The 24,508-nt window shown below is 36.4% G+C and overlaps 1 protein-coding gene across 4 annotated transcripts in view; it reads left to right on the forward strand.

The window, feature by feature from the left end:
• Positions 1 to 24,508, forward strand: part of MCPH1 (microcephalin 1) — a 300,799-nt gene that overhangs the window by 75,826 nt on the left and 200,465 nt on the right. For all 4 annotated transcript variants that reach the window (XM_072634374.1, XM_072634372.1, XM_072634375.1 and 1 more), the window contains 2 exons: positions 18,667 to 18,704; positions 21,524 to 21,686. In XM_072634374.1, the coding sequence (XP_072490475.1) occupies positions 18,667 to 18,704; positions 21,524 to 21,686 (201 nt within the window). The remainder of the gene's footprint in view (positions 1 to 18,666; positions 18,705 to 21,523; positions 21,687 to 24,508) is intronic.

The following is a 24,508-nucleotide window of genomic DNA, read 5'->3' on the forward strand; positions in this document are numbered from 1 at the left end:
GTGAATTAATTAGAAAGGTGTAGAAAGATTGCCATGCTGCGGTGAGGGCCCAGTCGAGATTATATAACATAACCATGTAGTGGACTCAGTCCGTATAATTTCATGATTTTTCTCCAGCTTCATTTAGTAGGATGTGTTGTAGGAGAAAGGCAACAGATGGTGGAAGTAATCCAAGGATGAGGTTTGATAGTGCAAGACTTTAGATAGGGTAAAAGGGTAAGGAACTTGAAAGAATAATGCAGAATTGAGTTGGTTCAAGTGATCAAGATGGGGGAGAGAGCAGAGTATTGTTATTTCAGGGATGATGAGGTGGGAAAATCAGAAATGGATTGAAAGTCATAATGAGGACAAAAGAACAGGGCTTGGGGTTACAAGACAGAAGGAGAGATGGAATGACAACAGTTTGTGGTCAGATAAAAGAATTCTAGAGTTCATGAACATAGAAGTGCAACTCTTGTGAATGACAGCAAAACTAAGGGTATGATTATCTCTGTGTAACTGAAGTGGGTGGAGGAACAGGGCATGGGAAGTGAGCAAGTTGAGAAGCTGGAAAGTAAAGCTGTTTGAGGGAGTATCAGTATGTATGTTGGACCCCTATATTATGAAGATAGGTGTTGTAGAGGAAAGACCAAGCACCAAAGTCACTGAGAAAAGATGAGGAAACAAAAGTTTCTCAAATATTATTGAGTGCTACCTATGTATAAGTAAAGCTTAAAGAAGGAGAGGTTATTGAGTGAAGAGAAAGGGGAAGCATGAAAGTGCCAGTGGAGAGCATGGAGTATTGCAGTTTCCCCACTACAACCAGAGAAGAAGGTGCGAGTGAAAGTGCAACCAGTTCTGGAAAGTGTGGCCAAGGAAGCTCTGTCATCAGGAGGTCAGTGAACCAGGTGGCCTAAGTCTGGCTAAAAGGATGTTTTTTTTTTTTTTTTTAATTGTGGCTGTATCTAGGGTTCTCAGTTGATTGATTGTAAACTACTGATCTTACTCATCTCCACAGTGGGAAAGTCAGGTATTGGCAAAATGGTCTGGCATGATAGAAAAAATGATGGGGTTTTCAGTCATATGATCTCGGTTCAGATCTTGACTTCACTTATTAGCTCAGTTACTTAGAACAATTTACTTCTTGATGAAGCTTTTTTCTTAATCTGTAAAAAAGAGTTCAATTAGAAGTGAATTCCTCTAAAATATCATTGTATTGTATCCCCACAGCAACACAGTTAGGTGGATGCTGTTGTTATCCCCCTTTTTTAGTGCAGGAGGAAACTGATAGAGATTATGATTAAATGACTTGTCCAGGATTACGCTGCTAAATAAGTGTCTGAAATGGGGTTTGAACTGAATTTTTCCTATCTCTAAGTCCAGTACTTTATCTAGCGCATCACTTAGCTGCCTTGGTAAGAATAGGTGGAATTTATTTTGTGCTTTAAGATTTATCAGATGCTTCACATATATTATTTTATCCTCACACCGATCCTGTAAAACAGGTGCTATTATTAGATTATATAGATAAGGAGATTGAGGCTAGAAAAATTGTAGTGACTTGGCTAGGGTCACACAGCTAGTAAGTCCTGGGACAGGATTCAAATTTCTATCTTTTTAATTTCCTGATCCAGCCCTCTATCCACTATACTACCAACCTGCCCAATTTATATTCAGATATTTCTAGGAAAAGGAGTTAAATGTGTTTTCTTGCAAAAATGAGAAAAGCGGGCTTGAAAATCAAAAGTTCCATTTGTTGACATGTTCGTCATTGCAGAAATAGACTATATAGATATAGGCTATTCAAGATATTGAATTATTCTGTTCTCCAGTTACTAATCTGTAGTGAGGACCTCTATTGCTATTAAAATTGGAATAAACCTTATACAAGAGATGGACTGTCAAACTGATACTTGTCTCTTGCATTGTGGGTGGCATACTTAATGGTGTTTTATTCTCCACATTTTCTATATATTTTCAAGATAGACAGTGGTGCAGTCATCTGAATCTCCACCGGGTGACAGGGAGATATTTATTACTTGTCTCTCTTATTGTTGCTCTTATTCTCATTTCACTTTTCATAAAATCTACTACTGTTCATCTAATATTTATAAATTTAAGTGATTGCATACTAAAACTCAAGATTTAAAGATGTGTTTTAAAAGCAAAAGCCAAGAGGAAAAAGGGTTAAAATTGCAACTCAGAATCAACGAGGCATTTATCATGGACTTTGTTAAAACAACAAGATATGAAGAATTTCAAACAGATTTCTATTGGCATGTACTTGTGTGGCTTTTGGACATGGTTAAACGTTCAGTTAATATATCACTTCTGAAAGTTTTTTTTAAGAAAAAGACTTTTCTAATCTGTGATTAAAGTTCCTGCTGTGGAGAAACTAGTATGGAACAGGTCTTTTTTAGTCCGCATTATCAGTTTGTTATATTTTTGAAAGGATTTTGTTTGAAGTAAAACTGTTCAGTCACTTTTCTGGTGCTTTTAAAGAAAGCTGATTAGCTGTTTAGAGCAAACAAAGGGGGAAGATGTCCTTCTGCTTATAGTTTTAGTTAGGTGCGTGTGATTAGATGGCTTGTTTTGTATACAAAACTTGGTAATCTTTCTCAGGATTGTAAATGTGATCTTCCTCTTAAGATCTGTTAATATTTTGCTTTTGTGCTTCAGCAACTGTCCGGATTCCTCTTATTTAAATACATTGCACGAAAAAAAATATCATTCATTTTCTCTTCATTAAGAGTAATTGCCCTATGATATTATGAGTAGTCAAATTGTCTTTGCACTCTATTATCACTTTTATCAATTTAATTGGTTTCCTCTTCATTGCTAAGTTTGATTCAAATTTGTCCTCAGGATTTTCATCAAAGGACATACTCTTTTCTGCTTTGAGTGGCCAATTACCTTTCCCTTCCAGTTTTGCCCTCTTTTCTGTCCATTTCCCATGCATGATGAGTAGGACATTTCTGTTTTGCTGTTTTATTCATTTACTGAGATCTTTTTTCCCCCTCAACTCTATTTCAGTACCCAATGTCACCTTTATAGAAATTTAGAGATGTTAAATCACTGTTAGATTTTTGCATTTAATTTACTATAAGACTTAGGGGAACCAAAGGGAATAGTTACCATCAGAATAGTATTTGTTCCAAGGTGAGTTGGTTGCAGACAAACAACTTTCAGTTTATTTTATAAAATGTTTAGAATGATTGTCAGCTGAATCTTGGAGCCTGAATGCTCTTAATTGCCGGTTTGTTAAAAATCACTGAGAAGTTTTCATAATCCATCATTTAGAATTATGCCAGTCCATTTAAGTCTTCTGAATGTAACTTGAACCCCAAAGCCTATTTGTAAGGGACTCTGTCCTTATTGACATAGATCAATGCCCCTTTCCTGAAGGAGAGACCAGGCAATGTGGAGTTAGCAAGAGCAGGAGACGAGAGAGATCTGGTCTCTTCAGTCTCTCGGGACTTAGACTGGGAGCAGGGGGAGGTTGACATTCAGTGCCCAAAGAAAAGATCTATAATTCCAGCTCTTCAGGTCATGGAGGGAGAAACATTCTAGAAAGAAGCTGACATATAGAACTTCGATCATGTCCTTATTCTCAGTTTGCTACACTAGAGACTTTAAGGAATTTCCTTTGGGTGAAGTCTGGAGCTCTCTCAGATGGTTGAGTTGAGATGGTTTCTGTTTTGCTTTTAGCTTGGATAAATAGGTTTAATTGCTGTTTCCCTGTATGCTCATTATAGAACTGGCTTCTGATGGGAAGGGAGTCAAAGCTTTGGATGGAGCTTGGGGGCCCTCCTTCCCCACATGGAACAGTGATCAGGAGTTTAGCTTGAACTTTAGAGTTATTTTCTCTAGACTAACAACATTTAAGAGAGCAGGTAGATATAATTCTAGTCTGATACTCTCTCTCCCAGAAGCTAGTAGAGGGGCTGGCTACTTGTTCCAAATGCTTGCTTCCTCTCCCAGCAGGAATTAGTGTCCCTTGGAGAAGGGTAGGGGGAGGAATCACAAGAGATCTATCTTTTCTGGCCTCCCTGTGAGCCACACATTTAAGTACAGTCAGCCCCTCTTGCAAAAGGCCATGCAATTATATGGATTCATTTCACTAGTGATCAAATCCCATTCCCAGAAATTGTATCTTCTAATGTGAATATCTTCTCTGATTTATAGAGTCAGTTGATATTCTTTCCTTCCATGCTCTGATGTAAGCATGACAGAGGATTTAGCTTTAAGTATTCTGGGCATTTTGATTAAATAATTTAGTTTAGTTTTTTTCTTCTTATTTTTAGTGTTGTAGGTCAGATAACAAAAATGTCCTAAGTTCAAGGGATAATCCATATTTTATTATTATTATTATTTTATTATTATAATATTTTATTATCCATATTTCATTATTATCCATATTTTATTATAGAATTTTGTTGCATGGAACAATTCTTGAAATAAGTGGACCATTTGTTTGGGCTTGAAAATATCAAGTTATACAGATTTTTAAAATCAATGAGCAGACAATAATTGTACAGCTACTATTTTTTAAATCATACTGTGGGAGATACAAAAGTATAGCATATAATCTTTTCCCTCAGTTTTGTTTGGAAAGACATAGACATAGAAAGGTAAGTGATGATATAAAGTAGTACATAAGGATGACAAAACTGATGATAGTGGCAGTAAGTGCTGCTGTATTATAGGAAAGAAGGATCTCTTGGCAGGAAGGTTTCATGGAGGAGGTGAGTCAGGCTTCAGCTGTGTTTGCAGGAGGGGAAGGTTTCAGGTCAGTGAAGAAGAGGGAGGGAAGAACCAAGGGCATGTAGCGGTTGGGCATGTAAGATATAGAGATACGATGAAGTCTGATTGGAGCAACAAGTTTGATAGCAGGAATATCGAATGATACAGTTGATAGTTAAATTGGAATCATATTATTGAGTGCCTTGAATAGCACGTGAGTTTGAGATTTGGGAACTTTTTTCTTTATATACTGAGGTGTCAGTGAAATCTTTTGAATAAAGGAGTAAAGCTGTTACCCTGATTGTGGTATATAGATGGATGGAAGGAAAGATAAGTGACTTTTTCAATAATCTGGGTATAAGGTGAACAGATCTGGACTACAGTAGTGGCAGTGGCTACTTTCATTGCTCGTGGTATTGAATTTAACAGGGACATATTCAGATCAACAACTTGTAGTTTAAAATATGTACCAAACAGACATATCAAGAGACTCCATTTTATTTTAGTAATCTTGTTCATTAGACTATTAACTCTTACCACCAGTATGGCTTGAGTCCTTTAGTGGGGTTGGACCTGTCTAGCCTCACCTGGACTTTCTTCTCTTTTCTTTCCACACTCTTGGTGACCTTACCCATTCCTGTGGGTTTAATTAACATCTTTATGCAGATGACTCATAAATCTAGGTATCTAACACCAGTTTCAAGCCTTAATCCCACATCTCTAACTGCCTTTTATTGAGCATTTAAAACTGGATGTCTCTGAGTTATTTTAAACTCAGCACTCCATACCAGAACTCAAATCCATCACTCTGCTACCCTTCTTCATTTCTGGTGAAAACATCATCATCCTTCTAGTCTCCCAGATTTATAAGTTCAATATTATCCTTAACTCTACTCACACTCACTCCAGATGGGCAGTACTCTCTCCTGGGCCCCAGTTATCTCATTTGTAAAATGAGGGGGTTGTTACCTGCACAGCCCTCCCTCACTCAAAAAAAGTCAAGTGAAAGTCATGTCATCATTTCTCTGATGGCCTGGTCTGGTTCGGCAACAAAGAATGAACATGATTTAGAGATACAGTGGTGCAGAGCAAAGAGTGTTGGATTTGAAGTCAGAGGTTAGATTCAAATCCTGGCTGTACTACTTCCTATCTATAACCTTAGACAAGTTCTGTACTCTCTCCTGAGCTCCAGTTATCTCATTTGTAAAATGAGGGGGTTGTGATCCCTGTAGATTACAAACTGACTTAGAAAACCACATTTATTATCAGTGTTATCTATGTTGTGTTATATTTTTGTCTTTTGTTAAACATTTCCCAATTACATTTTAATCTAGTTTGGGCTGTATTGGGCTGAGGCTAACTGACAGCTCTGGACTAGATTCTTGAGTCACCTTCCAGCTCTCAATCTATGACTGAATGATTTGACTTATATGTGTATGTACATGTTGGCTTCCCTATAAGTTCCTTGAGATAGCATTTTTTTCTTTGTATGCCAAGCTCTCAGAGATCAAATATAGACTTGTTTACTTGCATTTATACTCTCTAGCATTTAGCACAGTATGTAACATTTAAATGCTTGCTTTATCCATCCATCCATCTGTTCATCTATCTGTACCTGTCTATTTGTCTATCCATCTATCTATCTAATTATTTAAAATTTATTACACTGAGTAAAATTCAGACAGAGCAAGGGGAAAAGAACATGGAATAAAATACTTTAGCCAATGCTGCCACCATTCTCTCAGAATAGTAATTATGAGTAACAGTAATGGTAATCTCAGAATTTCTCCTTTTAATCAGCCAGTCAGTAATCTTTAAATGCCTACTATGTGCCAGGCACTGTGGGTACAAAGAAAGTCAAAACACAGTCACTGCACTCCATGGGTCTCTCAGACTAATTGGGAAGATAACATACAAAAAGAAGTTGAAAAAGAGGAGAGAGAGATTACCCAGCACGGGAGCACAGTGAAGTCATGTTATCTATTCATAAAGTAATAGCTAAAGGTGGCTCTCTCAAAATGCCTCTTCAGACTTTCTCTTGGACAGTTAACTCAGTCTCTTAGGAAAGAAGTTCTTCTAGTCCTTTCTTTGCCATGTGGGCTCTCCACATGTCAGGTAGCTCTCTTCAAGATTCTGTTCTCTTTTGAACATACAGTAAAAATGCCATGAGTCTTTATAGGGTACCGTATTAAAGCTAGGGTTACATGTACATATAGTTTGCCAAAATAGAATATAAGCTCCCTGAGGGCAGGGGCTATTTTGTATTTGTCTTTGTATCCCCAGCTCATAGTGAGGTGGTTGGCACATATTTGGTGCTTAATAAATGCTTGTTAGTTGGTTGATACTGTTGGTTAATTGGATTGGCTATAGTATTTCTACGTCAGCTGTATCATATGTACTTGGCCACAAATTTTAATGGAAATAGCACTAGCCTTAGAGTCAGAAGATCTGCGTTAATGTTCCAGCTCTCACTTCCTAGGTTTCTGACTTTGACTAAAACACTTTCAACTCAGTGACTTCATTTCCTCATCTCTAAAATGAGGGTAATGACATTTTTAGACTTTTTCTATAAGATGTGAAGTTCATATACATGATCTATTATTATGTCAGTATCTTATAATCCTGTTGTCTTAATGTAGAGAATCATCTTAATGAGTTCTTAACTGAAATATGAATCCTTCCCATTAAAAAGAGCCATGACAAGTAGTCATTGAGTTCATGCTTGAAGATCTCTTGATAGAGAACTCATTTCCTCCTGGAACAGTTACTCCATTTTTGGTCGGCTCTGATTATTGGGAAGTTTTCCTTTAAATTGAACCCAAATCTGGTCCTTGTAACTTACTCCTGTTGATCTTAGTTGAGAAGTTATATAATGTAGTGGATAGTGTTGAACTTGGAACCTTAAGAGTCCTGGGTTAGAATCTTACCTCAACAATGTATGTGCTATGTGATGAGCATGTCTTAAATAACCTCTTTGCAAGTCACTTAACTGCTCTGAGCAAGTTGCCTCATCTGTGAAGTGAGGGTTTTAATACGTAAAGTAACCATCTTGCAAGATCGTTGTGTGGATCAAATGAGAATGTATGTAAAGTACTTTGTAAACCTTGTAAAGTACTACACTAAACCAACATCAATTGTATTATTTCAGTAGGGTCTGTGATTTCTTCAATACTGGGAACTTCTAGTGAAGAAGCTCCCTCACTCAATGCCAGTTGGCAGCTGTACTCCAATACAGATAATTGCCTGGGGCAACTAAGATTTTAAGTTATTTTCCTAGGGCCACTCAGCCAATAGATGTCAGAAGCAGTATTTGAACCAAGTCTTCTTGACTCTGAGAACAGCTTCACTGATTTTTTTCACTAATAGTATTTACATTTATCCTTATTATGATTGTGATTATTTGTGTCCTCTAGGGCTAGCGAAGATAAGTCTCATCCTACCTTCATGTCTCTCTTAAATCTCCCCTTCCTTAGGTTAAACATTCCTAGCTTCTTTAACTGAATCACATATACCCATATAATGAACTTATTTAGTGCCCTTGTCTCTCTGGATTAACTTTACAATGCTAATAATTATTTTACATTTATTCAGTAAGAACACCTGCTATATGTAGGATACTGCATGAAAGGCATCTTGCTAGATATTACAGGGAATTCATAGAAATGAGCAAGGCATGGACTCCGTCATGTGACATAAGACTGACTGTTACCAATACCTTAAAACTTCTATAAACAAAATTCTAGGGGAGCTTTTGGGAGTCAGAGATCACTTCCAGCAGGGGAGAATTAGGAAATCTTATTAAAAGAGATAGCAGTTAACATGAACTTTGAAGGATGTGTAGAATTTCAACTCATTGAATTGGAGGTGAAGGAATCCTAAGAGGGTGGATAGGCATGGTGCATAAATGAGCAAGTACAAGGTACTGTATTGAAACCAGCACTTTATATTATTAATTATATTTAATATATGAACATATATGAAATTAATTTATAATATTAATCTGTCAGTGATATACTGAAAGAATTGATGGGAGCAGTAGAGAAAAGATAAAAGGTTCATTTCAGTAATCTCAGCAAGAGACAGATTAGGAGGAAGTAGTAGGAATGGAAAGGATGGAACTGGTGCCAGAGTGAGTGAACAGATGGAATTTGCACAGGTTTTTGTTAATGACTATAGATGAAGAGAGTGGACTCCTGAGTTTTAAGACTAAGAAAATAATGGTGCTATTAAAAGAAGTAAGAAAGTCATAAGGAAAAGCTGGTCTTGCCTGGAATATGATGGTATTATTTTGTACTTACTGATGTTACAGCAGTATATCTACCTAGCATATTTCAGTGGACATAAGAGTTTGGAGAGTAGGATGTGACTCCTATTATCAGAAATGCTTCATTATTATCTTCCATTTTATTTTCCATTTTCAAGGTTTCTCCTAGGACATAGTAATTATTTTTTTCAAGTACATAGTAATTATGTACAACGAGTCTGGTTTTTAAGAATGCTTAAACATAACAGGATAAGTGAATAGAATACTGTTGGAGAACAAAAGTTCATTTTAACTATCCCAAATATTGAAACAAAATGGTTTCAGTTTTTATTGACTCTGTCCATGTAATACTATTTTATAGCTCTTTTCTCCCTCATTTATAAAACCCTTGGGGCTGATTCTTTCTAAACCTCTGTTCTTTTCAACATTTGGCCAGCAATATAAGAAGACCAAGCCAATGCATTGTGCTATTTTATTTCTTGGAAAGAGATGAACATATTTTGGCCAAGGAGGTGAAAGTAGGAGATGGGGAATTATTTGTCTGTAATTTTTTTCAGTTTTCTGAAATTGGGATTTTGTTGTTAAATATTGGCAAATTCCGATATCCATTTTAGGGAGGTACTCATTGAAATAAATCATCACAGGCATAAACTTTTTGGTAGAAAAAGACTGGATTATTTTTTATGGTGTGGGTTTTTGTTTTTGCTTTTCTTATATCTTTTCTTGGTCTTCACTCCCACTCAACTAAGTTGGTCATCCTTAGTCAGTAAGCTGAAGGAGTGCATACCCATGAGTACTCTGAACACAGTACTCATGGCTGTAGGATTTCAAAGAGTGCCTGTGTCCTGCAAGTGTCCTTCCTGGCAAGAGCTTTGCTTTGCTTTGAAATGGAGCAACATAATCCTTGTTGGCCAAGTACCTTTTATGTTTCTCAGGAAGAACTAATTTTCATTTCTCCAAATACTTGAACCTTTGTGGCTTCCATACTGTCTTTTACAGACTCTTGCAATGCATTTGCTCCTGGTGCAATGAAAAAGATTTGATTTGATCAGTTCCTATAACCTGACTGGACTCTGTTGCTATATTTGAAAACTAACTCTTCCTCCATATCTATCCTTACCTTTCTTTAACCTATCCCTCCCTGCCTATCATTAACTTTTTATTTTTGGGATTTTATCTAGCCCATCTGTTGTGTTGCTTCTGTTCCACTGAAACATCTTCAAATTGTTAATTTTATAGTTCAACCAAAGGGCTTAATGCAGAACAGAGAAGAAGTAACTTTTGTTTTAGATAAATATGGGAATTGTTATATAGAGTTTGAAACTTATTAATATCCTAAAATCTAAGATTGGTTGGAGTTCATTGTACATGTAATAGTAGCACAGACTGGTAAAGTATGTTGAAGCCCTTTTCTATTTAAATTAAAGTAAATTTTTGAGGAGAAAAAGACTGGCATAGCAGTAAAGTTCAGTAAATTTAACATGGCTCAAGGTGTCTTTGGAAAGGGGATATACTTCTCATATACATATATAAAATATATATTTATTTTTAACATTCTTTTCTTTTTAAATGTCGAATTCCCAATTCCATCCCTCCCTCCCACTCCCTCCTTTACCCACTAAGAAGACAAGCACTGTAATATCAATTATACGTGTGAAATAGCTATAAATAATTATATATGTGAAATCATGCAAAACATTTCCATATTAACTGTATTGCAGAAAAATGAGAAAATTATACTTCATTTTTCACTCAGAATTCATCAGTTCTCCCAATGGAAATGGATAGCACTTTTTCATCATGAGTCCTTTAGAACTGTCTTGGATCATTATATTGATCAGGGTAGCCAAGTCTTTCACAGTTGATCATCATTACATTTCTAGTGCTGAGCACAGTGATCTCCCAGTTCTTCTCACTTAACTGCATCAATTCATGTAGATCTTGCCATGTTTTTCTGAAACCACCCCCCTTATCACTTTTTATAGCACAGTGTACTCCATCCCAATCATATTGTTCAGCCATTCACCAGTTGATGAACACAAAGGGGATACATTTCTGTACTTTTGTTGTTATTGTTGTTGCTGTTTGTCCTTCATATCAGGAAGGTGATGTCATGATTTGCAATTGAATTGGATATAAGTGAGGCAGGGTTATGTAAAGTCACCAGGCTCTTTCCCCCAGAGCCATCTGAGTCCAGTGGCAAGATATAGGTCAGGATGACTGGAGATGGCCCCAGATATAATAGGAGACTTTGGTCTTTTTAAGCTCTTTCCTAGGTCTCAGTTTGTCTGAGGCATGCCCAGTCAGTGATTAAGGCTGGGTAACAGTGGGGCAAAGAGTGGCCTCTTTAACCTAGTCAGAAGGAAAAATCAGTCTGAGAGGGGAAGATCCTTAGGGTGTCTGGCCAAACAGAAACAATTGCTGTTTACACTTACTCCAAGCATCAGAACCCTAATAGTGACCCAGTGAGTTAATGCGTTGCAATGAAATTTTACACAAGTAGAAATTAATAAATATGAATCTCCTTTGAGAAAACATTGTTCACTATTTCATGTGATTATATTGAAAGAAGTCTAGAGTTCACAGTACCATGACAATTTAATATTTTCCTAATACTTTTTCTTTTTAAGTTAACAAGCATTTATCAAGTGCCTAATATGTTCTACCCATTGTGCTAAACACTGGGAGTCACAAGAAAGTCAAAAACAATCCCTGTTGATAAGTACTTCACAAGCTAATGATTTTCAAACTCTTTTTCATGAAGTGCTAAGGAGATTAGACACCTGGTCAGAAGGAGATTACTGGGGTCCCTTGTGCAGGTACTAGGTGCAGGATCAGGTAACATTTGGCAAATCCATTGATATGGTTCCAGGTCACAGTGACAGGGTAGAGAGGAACACTTACAGGCACAAGAGAGTAAAGGCCTTTTCTGGGTAAGGACCAAAACTCAGACCAGGAGAGCAGTGATCACACCTCTCCACAGACTGTACCACCTTGGAAATGTTGAAAACTTATAAACCCCAAGAACCAGCTGTGAAAAAAGTAGGGCAAAAAAGCCTGAAGCTTGAGACAGTGACTCCCTGCCATCCCTGATCCAGAGGTATATAGAGCCCAACTATAACATAAAGTTCAAAGTCAAGAAATAGACTAGAAAAATGAACAAACAGCAAATAATTAACCTGACCTATAAGAGGCTCCTCTTGTGACAAGGAAGCTCAAGACAAATTCAGAAGAAAACAACTAAAAGCACCTATAAGCAAAGCCTTAAAGGAAAAAAATGTTATTGGGAACAAGTCCAACAAAAATTCCTAGGAAAAGAAGGAGCAAAAAAAGATTTTAAAAATCAAATAAGAACAGTAGAGAAAATATTCAGAAAAGAAATGAGAGTGATACAAGAAAATTATGAAAAGAGAATTAATAGCTTATAAAAGTGGCACAAAAAATACTGAAGAAAATAACTTCTTGAAAAGCAGAATTGGCCAAATGGTAAAAGAGATAAAAAAAAAAAATAACCTGATGAAAATAACTCCTTTGAAACAGAATTAGCCAAATGGGAAAAGAGGTACAGAACTCTCACTAAAGAAAATAATTCTTTAAGAATTAAAATTGGGCAAGTGGAAGCTAATGACTCCAGGAGACATCAAGAAACAACAAAACAAAGTTTAAAAGAATGAAAAAATGGAAGAAAATGTGAAGTATCTCATCAGAAAAGCAATTAACCTAGAAAACAGATCAAGGATAGATAATTTAAGAATTATTCGACTATATGAAAGACATGATTTTTAAAAAGAGCCTAGAATTCAATTTATAAATTCAAGAATTTATAAAGGAAAACTGCCCTGACATCTTAGAACCAGCGGGCAAAATAACATTGAAAAATCCATTGATCATCCTCTGAAAAAGATCCCAAAATGAAAAGTTCCAGGAGTATTAAAAGCAGATTTCAGAGTTCTCTAGTCAAGGAGAAAAGGAGGCAACGAGGTGGCATAGTAGATAGAGCACCTGACCAGGACTCAGGAAGACCTGAATTCAAATATATCCTCAGATACTTACTAGCTGTGGGATCCTGGGCAAATCACTTAAACTTATTTACTTCAGTTTCCTCATCTATAAAGTGAGCGGGAGAAGGAAATAGCAAATCACTGAAATACCTTTACGAAGAAAACCCCAAATGGGGTCACAAAAAGGCAGACATCACTGAAAAACAGTAATAAAAGCAACACAGTAAAGAAGTGGAGGGTTTAACATATGATGGTCCAGAATGCAAAGGAACAACCTACTCAGTAAAACTGAGTATAATATGGGGAAAACTATATACTTTATACTTAATGAAAAAAGGCATTCAAGCATTCCTGATGAAAGAACCAGAGCTAAATAGAAAATTTGACATTCAAACACAAGACTCAAGAGAAACATAAAAAGGTAAACATGAAAGAGAAATCATATTGGACTCAATAAAATTAAACTCTTTGTATTTCTTTACGGGAAGATGATAAATGTAACTCCTAAGAACTTTATCATAACTGAGGCAGGTAAAAGGACCCCAGATAGAGTACATGGGTATGAGTTGATTATGTTGGGATTTGTCTTTAAAAAAGAATGGAAGGTGAGAAAGAGGCATGCACAAAGAGAGGGGGTAGGGAAAAAGAACAGGAAAATTATCTCACATAAAGAAACATGCACGGAAGAGTTTTTACAGTGGAGAGAAAAATTGGGGGTAGCAAGAAATACTTGAATCTCATTCTCATCTAAACTGGTTCCAAGAGGGGAGAATATATATATATTTATATACATATATGTATAATATATATGTATATTTACATAGACACATTTGGATCCATCCTACCCAACAGGAAACTAGAAGGGGAAGGGACTAAAAGAAGAAGGGAGTAATGATAAGAGGGTGGACAGATTAAGGGAAGCAGTGGTTAAAAGCAAGAGACTTGAGAGAGAGAGAGAGAGAGAGAGAGAGAGAGAGGAATAAACAGAAAAAAATAGAATAGAAGGAAATTAGTTAGTAATCATGAAACCAAAATCCAACAGTATGTTGTTTATGAGAGGAGAAGAGTTTGATGTTGCTGTAACATAGCACTCTATAGGAGCATGGGAAGAAGGGCAACCTAAATTCCCAGGATTGGGGATCAGTTGCAAATGTTTTCGGAAAGATTCTGTAGTGACTTAACAAACTATGATCTAAGATTGTAATAGAATATAACTGCCATTAAAATTACTAAGAGGATAGCTTTGGAGAAACCTTGTGAAGTAATGCAGAGTAAAGTGAGCAGAATCAGGAGAGCAATTTATAGAATAACAATTTGTAAAGAAAAACTGCTTCTGAATATTCAGAACTCTGATCAACAAAATGACCAACCACGATTCCAGAGGAACGATGATGAAGCTGGCTCCTGACAGCTCATAGACTCAGAATAAGCATGCATTTTTTAACATGGCTAATGTGGGAATTTATTTTGACTCTACATATTCCACAATTTTGCTTTTCTTTTTTTCCTCTTAAATAGGTGAGAGGGAGAGAAAATAAATGCCTCTTAATTGAAAAACAAGTAATTCAGTAACTATCTCCTCATTTGCTAGGTGAGACATACGTGATCAAAAGATGGCCCAATTACTTGTCTAACAGCATTTCAAGCAAAGTCTGAGCTGGAGTAGAATTTCTTCATTATAATATTGTCCTTAGTCAATGGGTTCCTTGATTTTTCAGCAGGGGTAGGGATAGGGATAGAGACTGGACCTGTGATTTCACAGGTATAGGAAACTCCTCCTACCAGTAAAGGTAGGCACCTTCTCTACAATTCTTTGAGAATTACCTTTAGTACTAAGTAGTACTTGTGCAGGTTCACATACCCAGTAAGTGTCAGAGGCAATATCTGAACCTAAATCTTCCTGGTTTCAAGACCCTCTCTCTACCCATTGTATCAAACAATAGTGGCTTTTTCATCCAGAGTTGAATATTGTTCAAGAGATATATACTTTTCTTTCACAGAAGAGAGTGGCAAGCAGTCATCAAGCTTTAATTAGATATTGAATATGTGGCAGGGATTGTGCTAAGAGCTGGGGATACATATACAAGTAAAAAGGAAGATAATGTTTGCCTTCACATTCTAATGAGGGAGGACAACACACAAAAGGAATCTGAAAAGTAGAATGGGGAGGAGGCAGTGATGTAAGGGGCATGGTGATGAAGTCCTGAAAATAAGAAGCAGAGCCAGGAAGGGAAATGGAGGATGACTGGTCTGGGACTCTCCTCAAAATGGAGGCCCTTGGAGGAATTCAGCTACAAGAGACAGTGGTGGAGGTATGTTCTGTGGCAGTGAAGATGTTATGGGGAAGTCTGGAAAGTCATAAGCAGAATGTGGAGGGAGAAAAGGCTGGTCAGTGTGGCTGGACTGTACTCTACTTTGTATACCAAATACGCCTACAGTCTACCACCTATAATTCAACAAGTATAGTGATTACTGTCTGTCAGTGCTAAGAGGGACTAATAATTGTTAATGTTAAACATGCTCTTTGAGATGTCAGTGGTGTGTTTTCATTGTTTGAAATAAGTGGTAGTCATTTTTCCTCCTTAAAACCACATATATTAATAGAACAATATGATATTATGAAATTATTTAAATTTGTAATATGTTTGCAAATGTTCATCTTGAATTGGATGATTCCATTAATATGCAATCTAGAATATATCTACTTTTGTTGTTATGTACATACATGCATAAGAGTTTCTAATGCAGTTATAAATATGTGTGTATGTGTATGTTATACAATACAGTAAAATAAATATTGAATGACTGCTATGTGCCAGACAATATGCTAAACACTGGAATACAAATAAGAAAAGATAGACCCTGCCCCCAAGGAGCTTACAATCTCATACAGGAAGACAACTCACAAAAGAAAGATTAAAAGTGAGAGGGGGGAAATGAGGAGGAGGGGGGTCCCCAGCATGGGGCCATGATGATGGTGGAATCAAAACTAAGTAGTCAAAGGACATGAAGAGTTGGCTGAGCTACTAGACCCTCTTGAAAGGGAGAATTTGGAGTTCTTTGCTGCCTCCTAGCCCTCCCAATCACAGGGATGGACGTTACTGAGGGTACTATGAGGTGTAAGTACCAATGCTGAAGCAGTTTTGTGATGATGAGTTTACTCAGGGTGAGCTATCCTGCCAGGTGAGGTGGGAGAGGGGAGCATGATGTTTATGGAGTTGGTGTCAAGCGGTACAGATGGTGAGAAATGAAATGGTTCTAAGTGTTGGGAGAGCGCATTAACAAGTGTGTGCAGCCTGTGGTTACTAATAGTGTTCCTGCTCCCTTACATTTTGGATATGCTAAGTATGTTGGAGTCCATGTAGATAGGACCATTCAGAAGTCTTGATGTCATTGACTCAGGCAAGAGAAGTGGATTACAAACCTTGTCCAAATGGTTGGCATCATCATCCTCATCATCATCATAGTCATAAAAGTTCACATTTATACAGTATTTTAAAGTTTACAACGTACTTTCACACATTTCATTTGGCTTTTTTTTTTTTTTTTTTCAATACATATTTTTTTTTTTTATTTAGCTTTTAACATTCATTTTCACAAAATTTTGGGTTACAAATTTTTCCCCTTTTCTCCCCTCCCCCCCCAAACACCAAGCATTCTAATTGCCCCTATGACCAATCTGCTCTCTCTTCTATCATCCCTCTCTGCCCTTGTCTCTGTCTTCTCTTTTGTCCTGTAGGGCCAGATAGCTTTCTATACCCCTTTACCTGTATTTCTTATTTCCTAGTGGTAAGAACATTACATTTGGCTTTTTTTTTGTCCAAGTTCTCAAACTTCTCAAAACCTAAGTGCCTCAAGAGTACATTCAACTTGTTCATTGCCTTGATTAATTTTACTTAGCTCAATCTAGAGATAACTTGACATTTGCATTACAGATAATCTTTTTTTAAAACCTGGACTTTTATAAAAAGTGTCCAGTGTGTTTCTGGCTATGCAGAGAGCCCATCTGGCATGCCTCTGCAAATGGGTGGCTATTGCTTCGTGAGCTTTAATTTCATGTAACCCATCTTAGTAATCTTAAAGACCCAGCTCCAGGGGGCCCCAGTGTTGTTATGGCTGTGTAGCCAGAATGTCTAAATGAACCCTTGGTCTACTAGATTTTTTATCAGACAGCTGTAAGTCAGAGGAATGTGGAAGCACAGTATTCTTTTTTTTTTTTTAAGTTGTTTTCCTGCCTTGTGTATATTTTTCCTTCCCATTCTTTCTCCCATCTTGGGTTTTAAATTTCCCTGTGAAAACAATTCCTCCATTTCTGTCTGTGATGCGATGTACTATCCTACTTAGGTTTCTCATTGACTTGGAACTAACTGCCCTTCCCTCCTCCCAAACACCACAACAGGGGCCCTATTCATAGCCCTATTTCCTTTCAAGATATTAATAGATAGAACACTAGACAGAGAGAGTTAGAAACCCCAATGTCATTGACAATCAGCTTTCAACAAGACAAAAAGAAAAATTAACATTGGCAATTTTCTAGGCTAAAGTACATTTCTTGCAAGAATATTCTTGTGACTTTACAGAGTAAGATAGCCACAGAAATAAAACATCAAATAGAGAATCTAGATTTTTGGGTCCTCTTCTATCTTAATTTATTGTTCTGCTGTGAACAAGTTCTTTAATTTCTGTAGATCATCCTTCTGCTATCACTACAGTAATGATCTCGATCACTACCTCTCTCCATGGCTTATCTTTTTCACTTACTTGGAAATGTATGAACACAAAAATGCGCTGATATTCCCTGCCAGAGTGTTCCATGAAGAATCAAAGCTCTAATGAAAATTTGATCCATGTAATAGAATGAAATCTATTTTAGAAGAATGAAAGAACACTAGACCAACATATCTCTGAAAAAGTAATTCTCACACCTGCAGATGTAGCCTTCTCTTTCATCCCCTGATTAAAGGGAAATCTAAAGGGATATTGGCATACATGGCTAGTTGAGGGACAGTAGTCATCTCTTAAACTCTCTCATGCTTAGTTTTATTTTGCAATGAGTTTTTGTTTACGTATGTACTTTTTACATATGTTTACATACGTACTTACTCTCACGGTAAAATGTAACCTCCATGAGGTCAGGGACTATTGCTTTTTTCTTTTTATATCCCTGGTGCCTTGCACAGTTATCTGGCGCATAGTATGCATTTAGTGGAATAGTAGATAGAGTGCTAGACTTGAAGTTAGGAAGGTCTGAGTTCAAATTCACACTGACTTACCAGTTATATGACCTAGGTAAGTCATTTAACCTCTGTCTGCCTCAGTTTCCTTAAATGGAAATTGGAGATAATAGCACCTACTTCATAGGGTTGTGTGAGTTCAGATGAGATAACATATGTAAAATACTTTATAAGCAATAAAATAATATATGCATTATTATTTTTAGTGCTGATTGATTGAGGCTTTAAAGTTTAAGTAGCTTAAAGTTTGCAACCATTATAGGGCTTTCTCTTACAGGAATATGAGACTTCTTCATTGTGCCACTGAACCAACCCTTCATTCTTCCATCCTTTTTTAGTGCTATAATTTTGATAGAAACTACTAGAGTTAAGTTTCTGTGGGAAAAAATGGTTTTCATATTTTTGACCTTTTCTTTTTTTGTTCCTTTTCTTTGGAAATCTCTAGCCAACAAGAACATTAGTCATGACAAGCATGCCCTCTGAGTAAGTACTAGTTATTTTGATAACTTCCTATTCTGTGCAAAATGTTAGCTGAACATAAACGGCATTTACTTTCACATGCTGAACTGAATGAAACTTATTTATAGTCAACCCAAGGAATGTAGTTTGTGTAAAGATTTAAATGGTTACTGCTGTTACTCTGTGCCAGCTAATGTCAGTGAGAGAAAACCAACAGGAATAAAAATGAGACCATTACGTGGGTCATATGGGAAGTAAGAGGCAGTACTTATACAATACTTCGCTATTCCTTATGCTAACAAATTAATCACAAGCTAAGGGCTTGGCCTTTTTCCCCTTCCATGTAAAGTATAATTGCTTTGTAAAGAATGATACCCTGTTCTGAGACTGTCTTGGGCTACACATGCATTTTTCAAGCTCTTAAAGAAACAGCCACTTTAGTTTGGTAGGACACCATTTCCTCTGTGGTGAATCATTGGAGGCAGTCGTCCCTGAATATTTGTGAAAGAGTTAATTTTCTGGCATGCTCTTATCATCCTTCTTAAACACTTACACAGGAAAGAACATCCAACACAAATATGGTTCCATATTTTGTGTTATACTTGGTTGCAGTTTTTAAAATTCTGCTTTTAGGGAAGGCAAGGAAGGGATTGTATGATTTTTCACCCCCCTCCTCCCCACCCCTACAGATCTCTCTCAGGTTTTGAGACATTTATCAAATTGTAATGACATCTGCATGAAAATCCAAATTGGATTGTGTTGGAGGGGAAAGATATGTATATTTAAAACACTTTTTATCACAATGTTTATTTTTGTTTCACAGCATGGAATAAAGGGGCTGATACTTGAAACACCCTGTTTATGATTAATGTTTTTTTGAAAATTCCTATAATTTTCTCCATATGTATCACTGAATGAATTCACTATATTCTAAGTGAAAAAATGTTGAAATCGTTTGATTTTGAATATGGGTATAATTTTTTTAAATCGCAGTTTTGTACAAACAAAAATGTAATCCTTACCTACTCATGAAGTTCCATGCTTACAAATAAAACTTTTTAAAAGTCATTTTATCCCTCATTATTCCTCTCATAATTCTTACTTTTTCCCTCCCTTCCATTGCTTTTGAATAAAAGTTAAGAGATAGATATATAATTCCTGTCATATGTGGAGAGTATTACAGGATCATAGACTCGAGGCATAAAGGAACCTTAGAAGCCATGTAATCTAACCTCCTCAAAGTACATATGAGGAAACTGAGGTACTGGGAAGTTTCAGTCTTCACAGGCACTAAACTTCAGAGACAGACATGTTTAGATCATCTTCTCTGACCCTAAAGACAGTGTTTTGTTTTGTTTTTTTGTAATAAAGTGCATACCTTCCTTGGAAAGACACTTGTCAGTCATATAAAAACCAGACAGCTCACAAATGTTAGAATTGATACGTATAGAAGCATAGACTTTTAGAAGAGGCAAAGATCTAAAAGATCATATAGATCACCCTATTAATTCTATACATGAGGAAACTGAGGCCTCTGTAGGTTATTACATAACTAATTAGTGATACAGAGTTGAGGTTCCTTCTTGGAAAAGGAGCTCTAAAGTAAGAATGTAAAGCTCTAGGTCTGCCGGGAGCTAGCCTGTGTGGTCTTGTATAAACCACCTCCCTTTGGATCTCCAATCCCTCCTTTGTAAAATGAGAGTTTAGTATAGATGACCCGAGGTGGCTCTAATATTCCATGATTCTGTTCTTTTCAGTAAATGGAAGCTGGACTGAGCTATTGGGTACTTGATAAAGACTGGTAAAGACTATGGATCCCATCTTAGAATAATATTTTTAAATACATAAAATAAAACATATAGAATTACCAAGGAAACCAAAAGTTGATGAAAATAAAGATGTAGGTTATTTTTTCCCTTCTGATTTTGTGGACTCACTGAAATTTCTCTGCAGTCCTCCAAAGAGATTCCAGGTTAAGAAGCCCTGTGTTCAGATTCTCCTTATCATTATCTGTATTACCTTGGGTCCCTCAGTTTTCTCATCTCTAAAATGAGAGGGTTGGATATTTAGTTTCTGAAGGCCCTTCTAGCTCTATATGTGTGAGTCTGTGATCCTAAGATAATGCAAAGGTAAAGACATAACTCCATACAAGAGTTGGAAATACTATTGAAACTGTAATGGGGTCTGTGAAAACTATCCTATCCAAACAAATATCTCGAATTGCCTAAGGGGCAGTCAAAACTAGAGGAGAGGACACTAGACTAAGAGTCAGGAAAACCTAGGTTATAGTTTAGCTCTGCCATTAATTAACTGACCTTGGACAAGTCATGTCACTTTCCTGGGGCTCACTTTCCACATCTCTAAGAGGAAACAGTTGTCAACCTGTTGCTTCCCTTCCTGCTCTCTACATAACCACCTATTCTTTCTGCCTTCTCTAGGGATTTCAAAAAAAAGGAAAAAAATCGCCAGTTTGGAAGAAATGAAGAAATGAGCATGAGGCAGCATGGTATAATGGGTAGAGAGCTGTCTTCAGAGTTAGAAAGAATTGAGTTCAAGTCTTACCTTTGACAAACACTATAAGCCTGGACAGATCATTTAAAGTCTCAATGTTCCAGGCTGCTCAAAGATGTATCATTTGTAGATTAACCACCAGTCTGCTTTGGTAAAGGGGATTTTCCTGTCCAAAGTTCTAAGTACCAATGAAATCAAAAGTCTGGTCCAATTTTTTTTTCAAATGGGATATAATTTAACTTTAGCTTTCTTTTTATTCAGGTTACTTGAATGTAAATACTGGTGCAAGAGATATTTGACTTAAGTTGTCTTTTTAATACCTGGTTTGGCAGGAAACAGAATATCATCATGCAAGTGGTGGACAAATTGAAGGACTTTTCTTTTTCGTGTGATGTATGTGAAACAACGACTCATGTAGTTGCAGGGGAGCCTCGTCGAACTCTGAGTGTACTGTTGGGAATTGCCCGTGGCTGCTGGATTGTTTCTTATGAATGGGTAAGTAATATATTGGTATTTGTTCATCTGCACATTTTGAACTACTCTCCCGGTAGATTGTCATTTTTTTGGTCAGTGTTCAACCCAAGAAGCAAAAAACGTGGTAAGATTAGAGGTTAAGAGTAGAGAAAGGAGACAGAATATCTTTCATAATGATTGTTGCTTAACCAATAGCTAGAACAGACTTAGGATGAGTGTTCTTAAAATCACATGATTGATCTTCCATGTTTAAATTAGAAATAGTGTGACTTACCTGGTCACCATCAACAAAACTGTTAGTGATCCTTTAAAAAGCAAAAAGAATTCCATGATTGTTTTTACAGATGGATTTGCTTAAGATGAAACATATCCTATTTGAATATGTCTTATCATATACATAGCTATCTATACAGTTTATATTTTTTTTATTTTTTTTATTATTTTTTTATTATTTTTTTTTATTTTTTAATGTTTAACAATCACTGCCATACAATTGTGATTTTATCCCCCCCACCTGCCCCCCACTCCCCCCCTCCCTCCCCACGACTGCATACAATTCTGTATAGATTCTACATATACTTTCCTATTGAGTATATTTTCACTATAGTCATGCTATGTAGTCAGACTAAGATAAATGAAAGAAATCGTATCACAAATCAGAACATGATACACAAACACATACACATACACAAACATGATCTGTTACATTATGTGAGTGACTTCCATCTTTCTCTCTCTGAGTGTGGAAGGCATTTCGCCTTGAGAACCACCATTGGGATTTATTTTTTATTTTTTTTGTAAGAAGTTCTTGTGTTATTACAAAAATCTAGGTCTACCAGAAAAAACTCTCACACACTGTGGTCGTTGCTGTGCATAAAGTTCTCCTGGTTCTGCTCCTTTCACTCAGCATCAGGTCATATAAGTCCTTCCAGGCCTCTCTGAAGTCTTCTTGTTCATCATTTCTTATGGCACAATAGTACTCCATTACATTCATATACCATAATTTATTCAGCCATTCCCCAATTGATGGACATCCCCTTGACTTCCAGTTTTTGGCAACTACATAGAGTGCTGCTATAAATATTTTTGTACATGTGGGACCCTTTCCCATTTTTATGATCTCTTGGGGATATAGTCCTAGTAGCGATATTGCTGGGTCAAAGGGTATGCACATTTTTGTAGCCCTTTGGGCATAGTTCCAAATTGCTCTCCAGAATGGTTGGATGCGCTCGCAGCTCCACCAACAATGAATTAGTGTTCCAACTCTCCCACATCCTCTCCAGCATTTATCATTTTCTTGTTCTGTCATGTTTGCCAATCTTATAGGTGTGATGTGGTACCTCAGAGTTGTTTTGATTTGCATCTCTCTAACCAATAGTGATTTAGAGCATTTTTTCATATGATTATAGATAGCTTTAATTTCTTCTTCTGAAAATTGCCTGTTCATATCCTTTGACCATTTATCAATTGGGGAATGACTATACAGTTTATATTTTCCATCATTTCTGTACATTCAATGTGTTTTTAATACATCTTTGTTTTCAATATTAATCAAATTTAACTTTCCTGCAATACTTTCTTGTTTTGTGTATACTTTTTTAAAATTTCCAACTTAGATTTTGCATTTATAAAACCTTTCCTCCAAGGAATTAAAGACATTTTGCAGAAGTGAGTTATATTCACTCCAGCCTAACTTAAACCAGTAAAATAATTCACTGAAAACAAGTTGCAGATATAGTTCTGAAAAAGGCTGAATATTTTCTGTGTCATGATCTAGCCATTGAGCCATGTATAGGCTTATTACTATAGCAAGTATGTGATATCAATAGTTAGGAGTAGAAAGCTAATAGCTATAGGAATGTAGCCCCTTTTTGTGATTACCTGTTAAATTTTAGAGTATCAGTTAAAATACTAATTGATTATAGGTTTCGTTTATGGGTTAGAGTAGATGTCTTCTTGAGGGAACTGCTCCAACGCCAGGATTTTGTGACTCTGTCTAGAATTGTTTTAAATTAACTTTATTTGAATTTATTTTAACTTTTTTTTTTATTGTTGTTCACTTGGATCAGTTGTGTTCAGTTCTTTGTGACCCTGTGGACCAACTGTCCATAGGGTTTTCTTGACAAAGATACTGGTGTGGTTTGCCATGTCCTTCTCCAGTGCATCCATTGGATCCTTTTGTCAGACATCTGAGGTTAAGTGACTTGCTCAGGGTCGCAGATCTAGGAAAGTCTGAGGGTGGATTTGAACTCAAGTCTTTCTTGACTCCAGGCCCACTGCACTATGCACTGAGCCACCACCTGAGTCCTTGTAACTCTAGAATGTATTTATTGAAGTAACTACTTCTCTTTTGACTGGTATTTTTCAAGAATAAGTTGTTGTAGCTAACTGAATTTGTAGGTTATCAGGGTTAACCATTATTACTCTAGGCAAGAGACATAATCCATTAGACACAGAGATCTATAACTGAAATTTTATTTTGGATGTCCGTAGATGTGTTGGTCTCTCTGTGCTGTATTCTTATAAAGTTAGCACTTTGTCAACTATCAGCCTTCCAAGAGCAACAATCACAGTGTTAATTGTCTATAAAAGAAGATTAACGTAATAAAACGATTCTTTACAAAAAAATACTTTAAAAACTGCAAGGTGATATATATACATACACATATGTTATATGTAATACATATGTAATTATTACTACTATTATTTTTATTATTATTTATCTTATATTTTTTCTTGTTCTCTCAAATGATTCTAGTATGTCACTATTCTATAGCTTTTTATGATTAATATCTGGCAGACTATTAATCAGGTCAGTAAAATAATTGTTTTTTGTAGTTGAA

This window comes from Notamacropus eugenii, chromosome 1 (assembly GCF_028372415.1).
Source record: "Notamacropus eugenii isolate mMacEug1 chromosome 1, mMacEug1.pri_v2, whole genome shotgun sequence".
In the NCBI taxonomy this organism is placed as follows: domain Eukaryota; kingdom Metazoa; phylum Chordata; class Mammalia; order Diprotodontia; family Macropodidae; genus Notamacropus; species Notamacropus eugenii.